This window comes from Lupinus angustifolius, chromosome LG15 (genome assembly GCF_001865875.1).
Source record: "Lupinus angustifolius cultivar Tanjil chromosome LG15, LupAngTanjil_v1.0, whole genome shotgun sequence".
NCBI classification, from domain to species: Eukaryota; Viridiplantae; Streptophyta; class Magnoliopsida; order Fabales; family Fabaceae; genus Lupinus; species Lupinus angustifolius.
In genome coordinates, this window is record NC_032023.1 from 20617830 (window position 1) to 20638190 (window position 20361).

Sequence of the window (20361 nt, forward strand, 5' to 3'; positions counted from 1 at the left end):
AACGGCGGGTCATATCATGTTTTCACTTATCTAATTTTAAATATTAACTGAATTTAATTTTTAAACTCGAATTCAGTCATAAACCCAATAAAACTTAAATGTATCTGAGTTTGATTATAATTGAGTTAAACTAGGTGAACCAATATATAATAAAAATCATAATCCTCAAATATTGGTCCATTTGAAATATGATTGTCAACGTGGGTAAGAGGACTTAACGAAGTAAGTCTAAGCCCAAACCCACTTACCCGACCCATACCTAAATTAAACCATGAAATCGCACGCCTGTTATTTATCCATTTCAATCATTCAAAAAACCAAATCACCAAATATTTTCATCGAGACCGAATTCAGAATAGATAATTAGGGTTTCTCATTTTTCTATGATTGCCAAACTTTTAAATTCCATTTTTCATTGATCAAAATGTCCTAATTCTTCTATTTCAGATGTTTATGTTGATTACGGTTATCGTATTAGCATTACCTCCCAAAAAATGTCCTAATTCTTCTATTTCAGATGCAATATGGGATTTAATATGATGTTTTTGCTTCTACTATTTGTTTTAAAGTTTTTAAAATTCTTTCGAAAACCAACAAAACCCACATAAGTGCTGAGATATGGCAACATTACTATGGCCATATATGCTGGAATGATAATTAACAGAACAAGCCATAGAAGACTTAACTCGGGGAGCTTACACCAGTCAAGCCAAAGACATTCATAAAATTCGCAATTCTCTTTTCTTTAGAGTGCTAGTTTCCTAAAAATTTCCAATGGTGCTATTAGTGAAAATCGATCCACACACAAAAAATTAGAAGTAGTTTATAAACATAAATATTAGTGAACTTCATTTCCTACCCAAAAAAAAAATTATCTCTAAAAATGTAGCTCGCCTCCATTCTCTTAGCTCGGGTTTGAGCATGATCCAACCTTATTTATGTGTGTATATTTAATTATATATAGACCAATAATATTTTTTGGTAGAAAGTATTATGTATTGTTTGATTAACAATATATATGCATATTTCATTTCATATGTCAAATTTCTTTTCCATAATAATAAGTAATATTAATTTTTTTTAGCTAAAAGTGATATATAGTATAGCTAATCTAATCCAGGTCTAGTTCAAAGGCTTACTCTACCGAAATTTGAAGTCATATTAACTTCAGGTTTATGATTGCTTCTAGTACAAAAAAATGACTCGATTAATATCTAAGGTCGAATAAGAGAAAAACTTTAGTTAGGCCATGTTCACCCTTACACTTAAGAACATAAACTACTTCAAAATTATAATAACAAAAAAATCTAAAACCTACTACTTCAAGTCGAAAATGGCATTTTTCTAAGAATGGATAATTTCGATTGTCAGTAGAACAGATGGATGGCCTTTAGTAGGTTTAGAAGGCTATCCACCTACTATTGACAATGGAGATTCTCCAAACTCAAGCAAGGCTAAACTGCTCTAGCTAGTTGTTGCTTCCAATAGCTTGCCAATATTATCAGTAATTGAAATATGAAGCTCAGTAAAGTTCAAGGATAAAACTGAAAACATACGACATACCCGATGCTAATTGTTGCTTATATTGTAGATATGTAAATAAATTTGAGGACTTAAGGTTGGAGTGAATGACAATAAATATTATCATGCGACTAAATTTTAAAGTAGAAACATTAATAAAAAGAATTTGTCTCGGGAAAAAATAATATTCCATGAACATAGGGTTTGGGGCCATGGCAAGAAAGAACAACTTTAGTAAATGAAGAGAACATTATGAAAATTAATCAAGAAGCTTACCTCCACTTGTGGTAAAATACAATCTTCTCTATCAACCAGCTTCTGAAATGAGCTTTAGAAGTTTGGAGAATCTCCAAACTCAATTCTCCATTGTCGGTGGCTGATGGATGACCTTCCAAACCTGCTTAAGGCAAATGAATTTACCTTATTTGAACTACTAATTTGATTGTATAAAACATGTGAGTTAAACACAACAAATATTATATTCAATTATGAGCCAAGTACATCTTTGTAGTAGGACAAAACAAATTGTAAAACTAAAGTAATTAATTAATTATCATGTAGTATCACAACTTTAGTAATCAATTAATTAGTGAACTCAAAGTACGACTTTAGTAAACTCGCATTCCATAATCATAATTCATAACTCTACCTGAAATCGGATCAAAGAGTGAAGTTCTTACACTCTTTTTCCCAAATCGAATTTTGCACATACTTTATAATAACCATTGACCAAAGGATTTTTGCACTGAAAACACCAACAATTAAAGATCGACGATTATAATATATGAGTACAAAGAGTTGCTCATAAAAATGCTAATTCAGAATATCGTTACTCGTAAAGATAAAGCAATGTTCGAGTTTCCACACATTTTGCACTAATCTCATTCTTAAGTTAAACTAGAAGTCATACTGAGTTTTGGAGGAACAAGATAGAGACAATAACAAAAAAAATACAACAAAAATAAAATGCAAGATTCTAACAACGTAACCGGATTTTATTTCAATCTTTCAAACGTAGGTGTTCCCGATTTAGAATATAGAAAGAAAAAAAAAGGAAAAACAAAATATAAGAAACACCATGCTTGCATGCATATCCGACCCAAGCAGTTATTATTGTATTTCCTAAACCAAAAAGACATTTCCCCCCTCAAACTATGGTTTAGGTGTTTCGTAACATACTATTTAGAACATAGATTTTTCCATCGCAATTGGGGTGGAATATGCTAGGTAAGTAGAAATAGCTGTTGTGTTAAACCCATTGAAATTAGTCCCTGACGATGTGGTATAAGCACCCATATTTGGGAACACAACCCAATCATCAAGTTCCAGTTCCGGTAACAAGTAATCTGTTAGAACAGTATCTAACGAATCACAAGTGGGTCCAAACACAGTTGAAGGGTACATTTTGGCGTTTTTGCATTCTGGATCCTCTGGTTTTGAGCTACACGCGAGTGGCGTGCAAGTAACAGTTGCAAAGTCATACATTATGCAATTAAGAGAACCGTAAATCCCATCATCAATCCAATACTCCCTAACTTCTCCCCTCACGCGCTTCCCAATAACTTTACTAGCCAAAGTAAAAGGTGACTCAGCAAAATAACGACCAGGTTCTCCAATTACCACAACACCTTCCTCTTTTCCAAAATTGTCCTCAAGAGCCTCATTCACGTGAAAAGAAGCAGCATCAAATTGGTTCCCACAAGTGAAACCGCCACCAATGTCCACTATTTTCATTCTTGGCATGCCTAGTTCGTTAGAAGCCATGTCGAAAACACTTTTAGCAGCAGCAATTGCTCCATGATAGGTTCTAGAATCAGCACCACCACTTCCTATGTGGAACGAAACACCAACAACTTTCAATTCCGCGTCTTTAGCGGCTTGTAAGAGTGGCTTAACTTCTTCAGGAAGCGCACCGTATTTGAGACCTAAAGCATTTCTTGCTCCACTGTCTTGTGGTGGCTTAATACGAATAAGTAACTCACATTTTGGGTGCCACTTTTTAATCTTATGGATCTCTTCTTTAGAATCGAATGTTGTGACGTTGACACCAACAGTAGCTGCATATTTAATGTGACTCTCTGATTTGCATGGGTTCGCATAAATGATCCGGTCCGGTGAGACTCCAAGTGATAAAACCGATTCGATTTCGGCTCGGCTGGCGCAGTCGAAGCTCGAACCAAGTGCTGCGAGTACACCTAACAAGGATGGGTTAGGGTTGCACTTGACTGCATAATAAGATTGAACCGTGGGAAGATTAGTGGTCCATTTCTCCATGAGGTGCATGATTACGCCAAGATCAAGTACTAAGAATGGTGAATCAATATCTGGTGTGTTTCGAATGATGGATTGAATGAAATGAGAGATGCCACCTTCTTCTTCATTAGCGAGTAATGGAGTGACTCGCTTACCCTTAACCCCAGAAGCATTATAAATGGCCTTCAGGCTCAAAGGTTTTGTTGCACCCTTGGCCTGGTATAATCCCTCGCTCAGTAGTAGTGAAGGCATTATTACTATTTTGGCCTCTTTTTCTGGCTTTCGCTTCAAGGAATGAGGGAATAAGGTGCATGTTAAACAACACAAATCACTAACATATTTATAGAACAAAAGAATGTATTTACCTTTGAGGTGGCTATTGTTTAAAGTTTTGTAAATTTTTTTTGGTAATTTAAACTTGTGGATGAAGTTTCTCCATGTTTGCTTCAAGTACTACAAAGTTAATTATTGATGAGGATTAGTTATCACAAGAATTGTGATATATATACGTATATTTGTATTATTTTTTCAGTTCAGATCCAAGTCATGTTGTAAATTAATTTTATCTCTATCAATATGATATTTTCTATATGCACCCCAAAGTCATGATGTAAATATTTTTCCATTTGGGTTGGTGAACCAATCCATGTATCAATACTTTATGATAATTAAACTAGAATACAATTAAATTAATCAAAATCAGACATTATTGATTAAAATTGATCAAATCTTATTGTATCTGTCAAAATTAGTTTGCTCATAGTTTTTTATTTATTTTTTAAAATGACAATTAAGAATTCCATCTCATAGTTATATATCTATAACATGGTCAATCATTTAGAAATTTCAATAATTAAATTATATATTGTATATAATATTTATATTTATAAATTTATTATAAAATATGTAATTTAACTGATAGATGGTTTTATTAATGGATTTTTTGTTGAACCACCGATAAGTATTAATAATATTGCCCCAAAAAGAACAAATCATTTATATAAAACATAATAAATCTCATCAAAGTCAAAATCGGTTTATTATATTTAATTTGTACAATTAAAGCAAGCACTAATAAGTAATTAGTATAGTGATATAAGATTTGAGTGAATTTTTAGATAAACTTAAAAGTTAAATATTTGATTGGTGTGAACCATATTTCTTTTAAGAGTTAATTGCACCCATGAAATAGACTAATATAATTGGTTATAAAAAACAGCTAATTATGTACTCAATTATCATCATAGAGCATATTTTTATGTGATAACACCCTAACTTTGAATATGGGAGCGCATTGATAAGACTGTGAAGGGGCACAATGGTGTAGATATTTTATCTTTTTCATTCTTTTCATATTTTATCAATTTTCGCTTCTAATATATGATCATCAAATTTGTTAAACAAAATTTAATTTAATATTCAAATATATAGGTATATTATTAGAAGCCCGTGGTCTTATTAAATTACTTTGAGAAATGGAGAAGATCTATCTAGAATTCTCAATCGATGGGCCGTGGGCGTGTCAATATTTAATATTATTAGAAGCCCGTGGTCTTATTTAATATTCAACGCTTTTAATTATTTGTCTAAATACTTAGTCATCACCTAGCATGTAAATATTGGGTTTTTACTTATATATCTACCTCAACTCCCTCGTGCCAATTTTTTCTTTAAACGTCACAAAATCCTAATGGTTAATAACAAAAATAGTGAAAATATGTATTTGATCATTCGAACGAGCAATACATATATATATATATATATACTATAATTCTAAGCTTCATTTCCTTTTATCAACTTTCAACTAATATAGTATATCAAGTAAAATAACAAAATAGAATTTAAGAATATTTAAACGACTACACCTCTCATGTGATTCTCTTATATTATTTTATTAACACATTAATTCTTTAGTGTAAACGCCCCTGAAATCTAGCAACACTTTCTTGTGCTATATTGTATTTTTAAGACCTTAAGCCAGCTGCCTCAAAATAATTTCAAAAGGCCACTTTTTTAAGTTACAGAAAACCATGCCCTTGTCTACTAATCTTAAATTTTGTCCCACTGAAAATCTATTATCGGGGTTTTGTATCCCTATTTATGTCTTAGGTCAATTAAAATACATAATTCAATTAAATAAAAAAAATATAAAAATAAAATTATATTAATTGGTTTACATTTGAATATTGATAAGAAGATAGAAAAGGTTTTTGGGACAGAACATCCTTATTCTTTTTAGGAAAGCAAAACTAGCAACCTACACCCCTCACATTCTTCTACAATCTACCTCAGCTCATCCCCTAATATATAAGGGTAGCAAGGGCACTGTCCTTATTCTTATACCTCAATTATGACACAGATTTTCCCTAAACCCTATCCCATCGCACCACTACAATAAATAAAAAAGGGACACAAAAATGAATGCAGAACAGATCCCTTACTCAATGCTTCGGCTGAAGATTTGCAAAGATATTTTGTAATGACAATCAAACAAATCAGGTTCACTTATAATTAAGTGTTGTTGCAATGGCTATCAGACAAATTAGGAAAATAAAATACAGATCTCATTCTGCACCAGAATCTAATGGTTTAAATAAAATACATTTTTTTTAAAGGGGGCTGCTAATATTTTAGACAAGTATATTAACCTTATTTTTAAAATCTATATGTAGAAATTTAAACAACAAATATTTTAAACGGAAAAGTATATTAACCTTATTTTTTGGTGCATAAAAAATAAGGTAAATATTTTAAAATAAGAACTTAAGATCTATCAATAATATTAACATATAAAAAAATGTGAGACTTTCTTAATAATTTATTGCATGTATTTAGTTTCTTTCAATTGTTTTCCCTCTCGATTAGTTAAGTAAAATAGAGAGATGGACTCTAAAAAAGTTCTTCAAAGAATTTTGCAAATCGTAAAGAAAGAAAAAAGTTTTCTTTGTATCTGTCTCTTTTAACTATATATACTTCATTACACGAGAGAAAACCCTAAGAATTCAAATGAATGATACATTAGAGGACAAGTCAACATTCACAACATAAATTTAAAATACACCTTAGGAGATGGTGATGAAGTACCTCAGTTAGTAAAACTGTCACCCACAAAATGTGTGGGTTTTAATTTTTGAGCGATAATTATTTGTTTTTTTAAATTTTTTAAAAATGTATTTTTTTACTATTAATGCTATCATTTCACTATTTTGGTAAAGAACTAATTTATTTTGGGTCACATGATTGTCTCTTTCAATAAGTGTCGCTCTCAAGAATCGAACTCTTAACTTAGTTTGAGGATTTAGCGGAACTTTACACCACTATACCAACACCTTGTTGGTTTTAAAAAATGTCTTTGTATACCGGTTAACATGGCCTTTAAACATAAAATGTCTAAATCCTCATAATTTATCCTTCTACTTATTAAATCAAGGTAAAATTGAATATTTTTATATATAAGGACAATGGTTCTTTTTATTTTTTTATTTAGGATTTGGAGTAATTTTGACAGATGTATTTGGAGGAGTTAGAAAAGATTAAAAAAAGTGTTGCATTTTCAGAAAATTAATCAAACAATTCTGGTATCATAGAAAAGTGATATGCAGTGTTTCAAGTGAAAAACCTCAACTACCTATAAATGAAAAGCCACACATATTACTTTCCTTTAGTTAAGAATAATTTTAAATCAATTTGTTATGAGAAAATAATATTATTCTTTAAAAAAATATTAAAGGTTCAATTCATAATGTCAAATAGGGTGACATGAGTCAGGTTAGATTAGGTAAGACTTGTCCCCTAATGATTCTAAATTTTGGTATAGTTATTTTTTTTGAAACCAGACTCAACCCTAGACTAGTTGCTAATCTGACTCCAAATACCGACTGAGATAACCTTTGAACCCAATCCTGACATTAGACGCGATTAAATATAATATATACATATTTAGATAAAGATTTCTCATTATTTTACTTATTATTATGAATATATAGTTTGACATATAAAAAAGAGAAGGGATCCACTTACCTCAACTCCACATCATAACCATCAATTATAGGGAAATCTAATGGTTTGAATTAGTGAATAGATCTAAACCATTAGATTTCATTTGGTTATGATGAAGAGTAACTGGATCATACTCTATAAAAAATACATATATTTATAGTTAATCATATATATATGATAAAAAAATTAGAGGATCAATGATACTTTCATAAAAATGTTGCTATTCAATACATAATTGAGTATAAACATATACAAATATGATAAGTGAGTGATCATGGATTGAATCATGTGTGTCCTGTACTTAATCCTAAATATTATATGAGTATAATTTTTGAACACAAACTTAATCCTAACCTAATAAGACCCAACTATATTTGGATCCGATCATAATGAAAGGCAAACTGGGTAAGCAAAGTAGCCTTTTCATCCCTAATATCAAGGCTTAATAAATACAAGTACACCCCAAGACTTTTATATGTAAGAGTTGAAATACTTTCCAGCTTTAATTTTTCGTTGAGCTATACATTTAATAAAGGTGTACCCTAATTGATTTGGGTGTTGAAATAGCTTAGCAAGTGATCATGCCCTGTGAACAACAAATTGTGAAACTCAGAAACATATAATGTAGATTGTAAACCAAACCATAGAGAAGCGTGAGAAATTATATTTACAGGAGTTATACATTGTTATATATATTAAGATTTTTAGGTAAGTAGTTATATGTCATAAAATGATATATTGTTTATTAATAATTAGGTTATATGTGATATAAGTTACTTTCTTATAATTATAAAGATTTAAAGGAGAATTTTGTATGAATATATACTTCATTTTAGTGTACATTAGAATTTGAAAGCTACAATACTATTTTTTTTAAAGGAAAGCCAATTATTAAATTGAATATTTAGTTTAATTTACTAAATAGTCATATCGAGTTAGACTTTCGACCTTAACTAACCAACATTTTTTTTCTCGCCCAAACTTATGACATGTTCGACCCTACCCAAATCAAATCAAGTATTCTCAAGCCATAATGTCCAACTAAAAATAGTAATTCAGGATTTATACCCTTCAGGTTCAACAATGTATATAATAACAATCATGTTTAGTTGGAATTTCGGGGTATAAAGACCCAACAATTTTTTTGCCCCAACTAAAATCCTAATATCAATATATTATTTCTTTATTTGGTATAAAAGTGGCAACAATATATGATTTTAGAAACTCAGTAACTATTTATCGGTCCCAACTCAATGATATAATTTTCGAAACCCAACATTTTAAGTGTATGATTTTTAGTTGGACAGATTTGAAAAGGTCACTCATATTAGTGCTACAAGTAGTTTTTGAGTTAGTTATCATTACAGTATATGTTAAAAGTTCAATTTCATCCACCGTCTCTATCTTAATTGTGAATCTTATCATTGAGTCACAATAATTCTTCGGGTTTTCGTTCATAAAATTCAGAAATTTATTAACCAGTGATTTAAAAAAAAAATCTCTCCTATAAGATCTGACACCTGACACCTTTTGAATAAAAATGAAATTTGACAATTTATTATCTTTTCTCCTTTAAATTTTCTAACCTATTTAATAATATTTAACAAACGACACTAAAAATAGAAAATTCAATTTAAATTTAAAATAAAAATGTATTAAATTCAGAAAATTTAAATGTGACATAACTTAAGCTTAATTTATTGTAGAAATAATTAATTTGAACTTATTTATTATTTTACAATTTATTCCAAAAATTTGAGTTAATGAAAAACGTCAAGTGTGGATAATTTCACTTGAGATAATATAAATTAAGATTGAGTTAATTAATATAAATATATCCAAAAATTAACCTTGTAAAACATTCGTAATCATTTGAGTTAAATTAGTTTCTTATTTATTTGTTTTGAAATTGGAGAAAATAAATTATTGATGTGACCCACACCCACTAGTGGCCCAACCATCATCAAGCATGAAAGGCTAAACGGGTGTGAGCCCAAAAGGCGCCATCCATTTTTAAGCTAACTAGGCCCAAACTATAATGCTTATCATGTGAGCCTTAGGGCAACTTGGCCCATGGAATCGATTTAGTAATTATATAATCTGACATTAAAAAAAGAGTTTAAAATCTGTCCACCATAACCATTGATTTGTATTAATTTTTTTTTAGAGTAAATGACGATTAACAAATCAATGATGGAACTTAGAGATCTTAAAAAAAATAACATGGATGTTGCTTGATGGAACTCATAGATCTTTAGGACAATAGTATATATAATCTTTATAGTTTTCGCACTCCAATGGTATTGGTATGGAAAGAAAGGGAGCTACCCACGTGAGATCAATACGCTATTGTGAGAAATAAGAATATTCAATATACTATTAGATCTTGATTGAATGATTAAGATTAAAAGATACACATACATGACTATCATATGATCAATAACAAACTTTTAATCCTAATTATTTATGATTGATTATAAGGCCTAGATGTATTGTTCTCACAATTTCTACCTTAAAACCGTATTCACTTGAGTAGCTCTCTAAAACTGTTAGATTGATTAAACAAAGGGAAAAGAAAAGAGTCCCACAATCAACCACTAGTTTAAAATATTAAAAAAGTCAACCACTAACACTGTTGACCAAAGTCAAGTACACCATGGTCCACAACAATATCTCTATAAAAAGTCAAAAAGATTTGTAAATTCTCATCAAATAGTTATCCAGTCAATGTTTTGCTGCTATAAAGAGACTACCATCAATATTTATGGACGTTTAGTTTCTGTCTGTCCAACCATCATTTTCTCTTTGTACTCCTTCACTTCTCTCTTGTACCTCTCTTTGTCCTTTAAGCCAATGTTCTGGTAAACCTGCATTAAATAAAATACCACTTAAGTACACCATGCTTTACTAAAAATTACTCACACCTCAACTTTGATAGTAGGAGATAACAAAGATGCACATAATGCAAAAAGACAGATTAATATGCACACAAAAAAAAATCAAAGGAAGACCTTTCTATTTATTACCATTCTTTCTTCAGAGCTAAGACAATTCCAAGACTGGCCAATCATTTTGGTAAATTCCCTTTCTCTATTTGGGTAAAGTTCTTTGAGCTTGTAATGCTTCTCAGCAAAGTAGAAGTTATAGCCACTCCTATTGGGCTTTGGGTAGTTGGGGTCCCACCTTCTTTTGTTTTTTCTTCTTCTACCAGAACTTCCAGGTTTGTTGTTGTTACTGAATGGTACAATGGCATTCTCATATTGCTGAACCTGTGGCGGAGGAACTGATGGGTCTGGATGATAAAGCACCCCTCTCAGAACCTCACAACCCAGTTTCACAGACACTAAATAACCACATTCAAATTTTCCATCGATGGTTCCTTCCCCAAAAATAAATGAAGAATCTGAACAAAGAACAGACACTAATATATTCAGCATTGATAAGGTCTTTCAATAATGCAATGCAAGAACCAAAATAAACAAAACAAGCAAATAACATAAGATCCCTCAGAAAACCCCAAAGAGGCTTTAATTCTCGTTGCCAACTTATTTGGTGTAGAGACAAACATGTTGCAATTTTTTTTCTGGTTACATCATTATTCAATCATTTCAAATTATGGTTATAGTACATTATAACCTTAGCAACGTTATATCAATCATGTGTAGTACCCACTCAGCAAAGAATCCTTGTAAGTTGAATTAAATTGTGTGCAAAGAGAGATGGATGCAACACATAGTCTATTTTTTCCACATGATAAACATAATTATATGAATGGTTTTAAATTGTGTACAACATTTTGCTAAATGAAAAACAATTTTGAACCCGATGAGGCCCATATATCGCGGACACATACAATTGCGATGCAATCTGATGTAGCCACATCATTTTGTAATTAAAGACCACACCGCAATATTAAATACTTCATCTCAATAGCAACACCTCTAAACAAGAAAAATCCAGGCTAAAGAATTTTTCAATATACCTTCAGCATTGGAATCAAGATGATCTTCGATTGGCTTAGGCGAGTATTGAACGATAGCTAAGTCAGGTCTCCAGGAATGGTTGCTTGCAGAAGCTGCATCTGCAGGACCATAATAAGGTCAGTGTCAAGCATATAAGTTTTATTTGCCATTCTGACAACAAATACCGACTGAGATAACCTTCTAAGCCGAACCTTACATTAGACACGATTAAATATATAAATAAAAAAAGAATAAAGTACCCGGTGGTAATGTAGTTAACACCGGACCCTGAAGTTTGAAGAAATGAACTTGTTCATAATGATAAAGGAGAGTGAGATAGTGTTTCCTCAGCACAAAAGAAGCACTAGTAGTGGTAGCTGAGAAATTGAACACGTTACCCACTTCCCTCCATTTCTTCTCAGCAACCACCTGCATTACAAATCCTCATAATCCATCATTTTTGTGGTTAATAACTAATTTGGATTTTGGAGTGTGTTAACGAGGTTATGTGGAAGGTTGGTACCTTTTGATAGCCACATCTTCTAGTAACCTCAACGTAAAGAACGTGCAAATCCAGCTCCTTTCCTCCGATCACAGGAATCCTTCACAACATTATGATAAAATAATTTGGTATAATTTAATCATAGCAACAAGTTATAACCAAAGTAGAAGAATAATAATAAAAAAGAAGACATAGAAACTTACATAAATTTGGTAGCCATAAGAAAATGAAAACGCCTAAGAGTGTCCCAAAAGACATTGGGGTCCTTCACTAAGTCCTCGTGAGAGGCAAGTGGAGGAGGGTAGTGGTTATCTTCCTCACCCCTATGGCCCATGCTTCTTCTCTCCACCATGGACATTCTCAAAATATAAGAGAGAGTGAGTGAAGTGTGAAGTGTGAAGTGAAATTAAAAAGTAATTGGAAGTATTTGTATTTGTATGTTTATTTGTTTGATTTGTAGCCTGACATGGTTCTGCGCTGGCGTTGACATGCACTTGTGCTTGTGCTGCTTTCTGACTACTGTGTTCTTCAATGCCTGAACCGTATCTTGTTATACATCAAAGAATCAAATATTTTTAAACATTTCAACTCACTTATCTCTATCACACCTTTATTTCTGTTATCCTAAGGACCTCCAACACTATAGAGTATACACCAGACAAATATATCATTTTTAGTTCTCCAATAGTTAATATTCGAATTTATATTTACATAAATGAAATTATTAGCTTCTAAATATCAAGTTTAAAATAAAATTGCATTAAGAAATAATTAATGAACGCCACTTGGCTTGTATTAAGTTTAATCAATTTTAAAAAATAGAAATTAAATCTTAAAAGATAAAAATAGTAATTGTGATTATAATCTATTGCGTCTTCAATAATTTATATATGTATTTATATTTATATATTATAGCATATGTAAATTTTCCATGATAATAATTAACATTATTAATTGTTAAAATATTAAGTTTGATGTAAAGTTGCAGCCTTGCAGGGATGATTAATGATCATCATTTAATATATATTGAGTTATTCAAATTTAATGAGAAAAATATAAAATAACTTGTGATTTTCATTTATCAATTTCTTAAACGATTTATCCCATATATTCATTTATCCAATACAATCTTAAACGAGGTATTCAAACGCACGCTATAAGTGAGAAATTTGGCTTATTGTTGAAAAGACATGAGTGATAACAAAGGTTAAATATTTGTAACTCTGCTAGTTACAATTTATGTTGTTTTAGATTTATGATAAGCGTTCTTTCTAAACTTAGTTCATCTTCAATCGTCTCTACTGTGAAATGTATTGTGGGAGAAGTAAAAAGATAATGGAATTACAGTTCTACATTTTTTTCACAAATGGATCATCATAATCTTTGCTCTGCCTGTGCCAAATGCCAAACTTTATATAATACTAGTAAAACAAGTAACATTTGAGATAATACAAACAGAATATAGTACTTCTTTTTTTCCTTTGGGAAAGAATGTGACCCAGAGATGGGGTCAATTTTAGAGATGAAAATTATACAAGTACATCACTTAACAGAGCATAGCATAAATAAATGAAAGCACTCAACAATAAAATGAGAAGCAGATGAGTTAACTACTTTTCATAATCTAAAGCTAGAAATGTGTGGACCCTTTAAAGTTAAGGTTGCTGGGTCAAAGGGGTCGTGTGTGTCTCCCACTTGCCTTACCACATAGACGTGCATTCTTTGGAATTGGAAACTCATCTCTGATTGAAGTTGATGTTGTATAAACACGCAAATAAAACTGTTGTCCAAGATATTGTCGTGCCCAAAACTCAGACCTCAAGTTCCACATTCCCACATTGTCTAGTGCAACATAAATAGCAGTCCATGACTTAGGATATACCTGCACAAAATTAAGAAAGTTTAAGACATTATAGGACAGTGCTATGATCCAACATATGCAATTAATTAATACAAGGAGAAGCACGAATCTTAAACTGAAAGAGAACAACAATAATTTAAAGATAATGTGAGTAATTGTAAGCTTGTAACCCAGATAAAGTGCAAATATTATCTAACTATTGTGACATTTTAACCACTATAAAAATTCTAAGTATCTATGAATTGAAGTGTGTGATATGAATATATGTCTGGCATGAACACGGCACTGGATCAAAGTGCGTGTGGTAGCTTACTGGGACTACTATTTGGTTAGGCTACAAAACACGATGGTCATGGACCATTGCTTATTCTCACCTGAGTGGTGCAACGTGAAACTGCATCTCGAAGATTGTACTGTTTCCGGCTAGCCGGTGTCCATTGCCCTCCATCCATGCTACATAATACAATTCAAATATTTTAGGCCAACAAATAATTGATTACTATATCAATTTCAGGAAGGTAAAAAGAAAGAATATACTAAAGCATTAAAAAGATTAATGTATTACCCAACAACAAAGAAAGAGTAGCCATCAAGATGATAGCTCTGAACAATGACTTCATCATTTTGGAAGACAATCTCAACAAAGGATCTGTAATCAGCTTGCAATACAGAAGTGTCAATATAAATGCCGCCACCGGTAGGTCTGTCTGATATGCTTCCAACGCGGAAGACATCGGAGATTTTGAAGTAGTCTGCGAGTTTAAGAGGAGTGTCCGGAACAACATAAGACACACTGTTAATTGCATATCTTTGTTTCCCATTTACTTGACCAGCTGAACTGGAAAGTATGATTGTTTTGGTCGTGTTTATAAGACCGTAATGGTAGGATCCTTGTGGGTTTGGTCTTGGTCCACTTGCTGTAAGGTTAGTCCTGAAATTATGTGACAGCACAGCTTGTGAGTTAAGGTTTAATACATGTATGTTGCATAAATAACTACACAAGAACCCACCAAAAACCAAATACACAAGCAATTTAATCATACTTGATTTAATTTTAAAAATAACACTTGGTAGAAAGGTTAAAATGAATGATCATATAAGCTGCTATAATTGAGTTGGTGGTGAGAAATTTAGGTAGTTTGTATGAGTTCATACACTCAAACTTCACTGTCACCATTGTACCAAGAAAATGAATAATTATGTTTCTTTTTATACCATTGTGGCAATGATGCTTAATTGAGCTAATTCTATAACCTCATGCAATCTACTTCAACTCTTTGTCACTAGCCCAAACCTAGGGGCTTAATTATGTTTTGATTATAAAGAATGTTTTAATATTAAGTAGATCATTACTTTAAAATGTAATACAATAAGTTACCAGTTTTCCCCCTTTTTTAGGGAAGTATAAGTTACTAGCTAGTTCATTGTTAAAATAATTTTTGTACAATAATTAGCAACTAAGAAAATAATCAAGTAAATAGTTCCTATAAAAAATTGAGCTCTGCTGTTAGTCTATGTACCTTAAAAAATGTAGTTATTTTTATAAAGGGGTTTCTTTTAGCTATCAATATTCCTTACAGGATAGGTAAAAGAATATAATACCTGATGGATCGGGCCTGGTTCAAAGACCAGTCAATTTGGATTGTTGGTCCACCAGGGGGTGGGCCTGATACTGGGCCTGCAGAATTGCTATAGCGAAGAACACCAGTAGTGGTAATGACCTTAGAGGTGAATCGAGTGGAAGCCACAATGTAATAATCCTGGGCAGGTTGATCAGCAGTTACTAGAACTGAATAAGATTGTCCCACATGAACATCTAGAGAGGAGTACGTAGTTTGAAGGGTATGTGTTCCTTCTACTTCTACTAGCTTCAATTTGTGGTTCTGGATGCGAAAGTTAAGGGAATGTTCCAACCCAATATTTGATATTCTAAGCCTGTAAGTCTTACCTGTTGTACAAATTGATGAACAACATTAAAAGAAAGTATGTGTCAACTACTCTTCATTTTTATATACTTAACTATTTGTTCATGCACATCCTCCAACTTTAGCACAATTTTGATCATAACTTGTCTATTATACATTTTTTATTATGTAATATTAGTCCCTCATAAGTTGAGTAATGACAAATTATATTACATGGGGTGGGTGCATACCTTGTTCCACGTTGAAAGATACTCCATTAGGTCCACGACCATTGATGAGGACTCCATCAGGGATGGGTAGCTTCTTGCCCTGGTCAAGATGGGCTTTCAATGTCTGCATACAAGCCATACATTTTTTAGATATGAAATTCATTATTCATTATAATCCACCAAATATGATAATCATTTAATCAAAGTTTAGGCACTAAGTCATAGTATATGTATGTCAAGTACTCAGAAGGAATTATTTGATAAAATTAGAAAATTTAGTATAAATTTTCTATAAAAAAATTAGTGCTTCATTTATTTGTTTGAATAAGTATCATTTTAAGTATTGAATATACATTAACAAATAATATTCAAAATAATAAGAGGATTTGGATCAGGAATCGTTATCGTTAAGCATGTCCTCAATCATGTCTCCAATAAATCACAATAAAGAAATAATATGCAAAGTCGTGAATTTTTAACTAATGTAACATATTGTAATTGGTTTGAGACATACTTAGGGTCTTGAGGACATCAGATCCTTGTACGGAGAATTCAGGGTCATTTATCTTAAGACTATTGACAAATCCATTGTGTATGGCATTGGCACATGTCCCAAGTGGCCACTGTCATACACTATGTGCTTTCTGTCATTCTGTTAGCTTAGTAGGCAACTAATTAACGCTACTAATCATTCAGGGCAAATCGTGTGTTTAGTGGTAGGTTAAAGGACCGATTTAAACAACAGGACAAATACCAAATGACTGGAATCTAGTGAAACTTTATACCACTCGATGAATAACTTCCTATTTTACTTTCACAAAATTACTCTAATATTTTATAGTCAATAATGTTTTCCTATTTTTCTTTTACAAAGTTAGCCATAAAATGAATATTATTAACTTTTACAAATAACTGTATTCAATTTTAATTTATTCTATAAAATATTCTTTTGCATGATGTAAATTAATAAAACATACTAGTATTATCTTAGAGATTATTTAAAACAATTGATAAAAATAAATAGAATGAAAACTTACAGTGTGGTTGGATTTGTACCAATCTCCAATAAGAATAGTATAATCACCAGCAGGATCAGGGAAAGGTACTGGAATTCTTGGTCTACTGAGGATCCTAATGCCACCAAAACCACCAGCAGCTTTGTGAAATCCAAGTGATGGAAAGTAATAAAAACTTCCAATCTGATCCTTAACTTGAAGAATGTATGTGAAATTCTTCCCTGGTGGGATGGGGCATGTTGTTCCAGATACTCCATCTTCGAATGAGTTCCTTCTTTGTTGTATCCCGTTCCTGTATAAATGTACTAAACTCTTAGTTAATTTATTTCATATGGTAGTAATTAAACTTGCATAAACTTTTAGAGGTGATATACCATTATTCAAACTTGCATAAATTTATTACCACTACAAATTTTGAGTAAACACATATTTTTCCTCTAATTTAAAGAGGGGTCAAGATACTTCAAGACCAAGTTTTTTAAACTTAGTTCACATCCTAGTTATCAATTTTAGAGAAATCTAATGATTTTTCAACTCATAAATAGATTTAAATCATTAGATTTCCATAGAATTGATAGCTATGATATAAAGTAAGTTAAAAAAGTTACGTGAGTAAATGGATCCCCACCCAATTTTAAATTATTAATAATCATGTTCCATATAATTAATCTTTATATCATGTAATAATTTATGTACATGGAGAACCATACACTTGATGAGATATCCAACAGAGTGGAGGACAGCCAAGCAAAAAAGGTAAATGGGCCATAACATTAACTATTGTCAACACCATAAAACAGAAATTCAAATACTAATTAGGAAAACGTCACACATTATGACTTGTCAATTGGTTAAAAAGTTAAAATAATCTGTTAAATTTTTAAATAGATTTATTATGTTTGAGACCTATTATTACAAAACTGATCATGAGTGTGGAACAAAATAAGGTAGACCATGTCATTAGACACCAATCATATCAACTTTGCCTTTTACTTGTTAAATTAAGTTTGCCTAATTTTTTAAACTTACTTCTGATCATATTTAATGATTTATGGTGTGATTAGAGTCTAGAATCAACCCCCAAATTATTTTCCTAAGCATAAATCATCATACGAACTTCGAAGTTGCGGTCCTAGCCATAACCCATAATCATGCATCTTTGCCCTTTTGAGAATGAAATAATTAAAATGATAAATCTCACGTATAATAAATGAAAAATTAGAAAGGTGGTTTCTTTTATACTATTCCCTTGAACCAGATCTGGATCCATGATCATAAATCTGAGAGAGATCTATGTTTCCGCTTTGCGCCAGTCATATGACTCAGCAATTGAAAAAGTGTGTACTAGGGAATAATGTACCAAAGACTGGCCTTAGATCTACTCTTTGCATTTCTTCTTATCCAAAATTCAACTATCAACTTAACACTCGGTGGGTCGATACAAATCTAAGATTTCTTTTTCATTACAAATTAAACAAAATCACATGGTTAGGATATTTTTTGTCCAACACATGCTTAGGTTTTTTACCAACTAAGATTTTACCTACATATGGGTTTTCTAAAATCAGACGTTAAATTGGAATGATAGTTTATAAGATAATTATTATTGGAAATGATGCAATGAAAGATCGTGCACTTAATTCGACTATTATCGGTTCTTGTCCTTAGCCCAAATTTTAATAAAACTATTATTATTATGCTTAGTTGAACGATTGTGACTGTATAAGCCAAAAAAAAGGAAGATGAAAGGGACTAGAAATCGCAAATGTTAAAAAGAAGAGTACCATGAAAGAAGAAAAGGTTCATCCAAGCTATTGAAGACATTGATAATGAGATTGTCATTTGTAACCGAATGAATATCTGGACCTGGGAACTGTCCATTTATAAGTATTCCCTGTAAAACAAAATAGATTTAATAGTAGTAGTATTCACATTGATTCAGAATTCTTAAATATACAAAAATGAGCAAGTACCCTTTGGCGAACTCCGAGTGGGTAAATGTCACCATAAGTAACGTTCCAGTTGAAGAATCTATAGGGATCTTCAGCGCAAGTAATGTGAAAGAGAGAAATAGAAACAACACATAGGAGCAATGAGCCAAAAGTGGCTCCTCCCGTTAACTTGAGCGCCATTTTCGCTTAATCAACACTCTTCCCTCTCTATATTGGTTACTCTAGTAGTAGTATAGTAGTATAGTAGTTGGGGGTTAAAAAGGAGAGGGAGACTTTATAATTGTCAGAAATGTTTAAAGCATGGCACACAGTTTAGTGCGGTACAGAAATGATGTGCACAGTCGTAAAGTAAAGACTTGAAATTAAATAGGCAAATATTATTATCATTTGAACAGAAAAATTTAATAAATGAAATCTACTCTATTTTTAATTTCATTTTTACTCTATGATATTTGATTTACATAAAACATTGTGAAATGGATGTCGGTCGGGTTAATTGGCTTGTCTTGTCTCCCACATGGGTTATCTTTTATGCTTACAGCGTAACAAGTGTGGGTGCTGGAGGTTTTGTTTCCATGCTCTTAGGCGGTGCACGGTCACACATGTGACTTGTTTAAACGCACATAAGGACACTGCATTTTCTAGACTCAGTAATAATTCACTCAAATTATATATGCTCACTGCTTTACACATCCTCCACTTACAATTGCGGCACATGTTGGGTGACCCCATGTGGAGGGTTTGTTTTACTTTGTTTTATAGTACTTAAACTCTACAATAACTAGTGCCAAGTTAGTAGGTAATATGTATTGAGAAAAAGTGAAATGTATAGAAATAGTAAGATTTTTATATTATTATTGTATTAGTCACTATTTATTTTTAATTCTCATTAAATTTTATAAATCTTAAATATAAGTATGACAAATGAATAATAGATAATATAATAATTATATACAACTTTTAGATATTACAGTCAATATTATTTAGTTATGGTTTTTTAGTATGCACAACTCATTTTAGGAGAGGGGGAGTGCAACCTAAGGGGATTTGAACTTGGAGGGAAATGTTTAATGTTCCATAACTATACCAACTCTAAGAGCCCAAAATTTTAGAAGGGAAGTAAGAAAAAGATAATATTTCAAAGTCATTAAATATATTTAT

General features: G+C 31.6%; 3 protein-coding genes across 6 annotated transcripts; all 3 read right to left on the bottom strand.

The window, feature by feature from the left end:
- On the bottom strand, positions 2609–4096 carry LOC109327937 (ornithine decarboxylase-like). Of its 2 annotated transcripts, XM_019561110.1 has the most exons (2): positions 2730–4096; positions 2609–2681 (listed from the first exon to the last, which is right to left on the bottom strand). In XM_019561110.1, the coding sequence occupies exons 1-2, from the start codon at positions 4024–4026 to the stop codon at positions 2674–2676; spliced, it is 1305 nt and encodes a 434-aa protein (XP_019416655.1). In that variant the 5' UTR covers positions 4027–4096; the 3' UTR covers positions 2609–2673. The 2 variants fall into 2 exon arrangements, with proteins under 2 accessions (XP_019416655.1, XP_019416654.1); XM_019561109.1 differs by having other exon boundaries at positions 2609–4096.
- On the bottom strand, positions 10356–12631 carry LOC109327940 (high mobility group B protein 9). 3 transcript variants are annotated; one of them, XM_019561115.1, is made up of 6 exons: positions 12441–12631; positions 12259–12337; positions 12023–12164; positions 11756–11854; positions 10800–11176; positions 10356–10640 (listed from the first exon to the last, which is right to left on the bottom strand). In XM_019561115.1, the coding sequence occupies exons 1-6, from the start codon at positions 12593–12595 to the stop codon at positions 10536–10538; spliced, it is 957 nt and encodes a 318-aa protein (XP_019416660.1). In that variant the 5' UTR covers positions 12596–12631; the 3' UTR covers positions 10356–10535. The 3 variants fall into 3 exon arrangements, with proteins under 3 accessions (XP_019416660.1, XP_019416659.1, XP_019416661.1); XM_019561114.1 differs by having other exon boundaries at positions 11996–12164; XM_019561116.1 differs by lacking the exon at positions 11756–11854 and having other exon boundaries at positions 11996–12164; positions 12441–12630.
- On the bottom strand, positions 13627–19530 carry LOC109327935 (L-ascorbate oxidase homolog). Its single transcript, XM_019561107.1, has 8 exons — positions 19222–19530; positions 19033–19142; positions 17270–17540; positions 16254–16356; positions 15701–16046; positions 14664–15029; positions 14473–14551; positions 13627–14119 (listed from the first exon to the last, which is right to left on the bottom strand). The coding sequence occupies exons 1-8, from the start codon at positions 19378–19380 to the stop codon at positions 13907–13909; spliced, it is 1647 nt and encodes a 548-aa protein (XP_019416652.1). The 5' UTR covers positions 19381–19530; the 3' UTR covers positions 13627–13906.

Coding starts and splice junctions, on each gene's coding strand:
- LOC109327937 (XM_019561109.1), bottom strand. CDS start 4,026: ATGCCTTCACTACTACTGAGCGAGGGATTATACCAGGCCAAGGGTGCA.
- LOC109327935 (XM_019561107.1), bottom strand. CDS start 19,380: ATGGCGCTCAAGTTAACGGGAGGAGCCACTTTTGGCTCATTGCTCCTA. Junction 16,357..17,269: donor GGTACAAATCCAACCACACT/GTAAGTTTTCAT, acceptor GCTTGTATGCAG/ACATTGAAAGCCCATCTTGA. Junction 14,552..14,663: donor TACTCTTTCTTTGTTGTTGG/GTAATACATTAA, acceptor TGTATTATGTAG/CATGGATGGAGGGCAATGGA.
- LOC109327940 (XM_019561114.1), bottom strand. CDS start 12,595: ATGTCCATGGTGGAGAGAAGAAGCATGGGCCATAGGGGTGAGGAAGAT. Junction 12,165..12,258: donor GAAGATGTGGCTATCAAAAG/GTACCAACCTTC, acceptor TTTGTAATGCAG/GTGGTTGCTGAGAAGAAATG. Junction 10,641..10,799: donor TTAGCTCTGAAGAAAGAATG/GTAATAAATAGA, acceptor TATTTAATGCAG/GTTTACCAGAACATTGGCTT.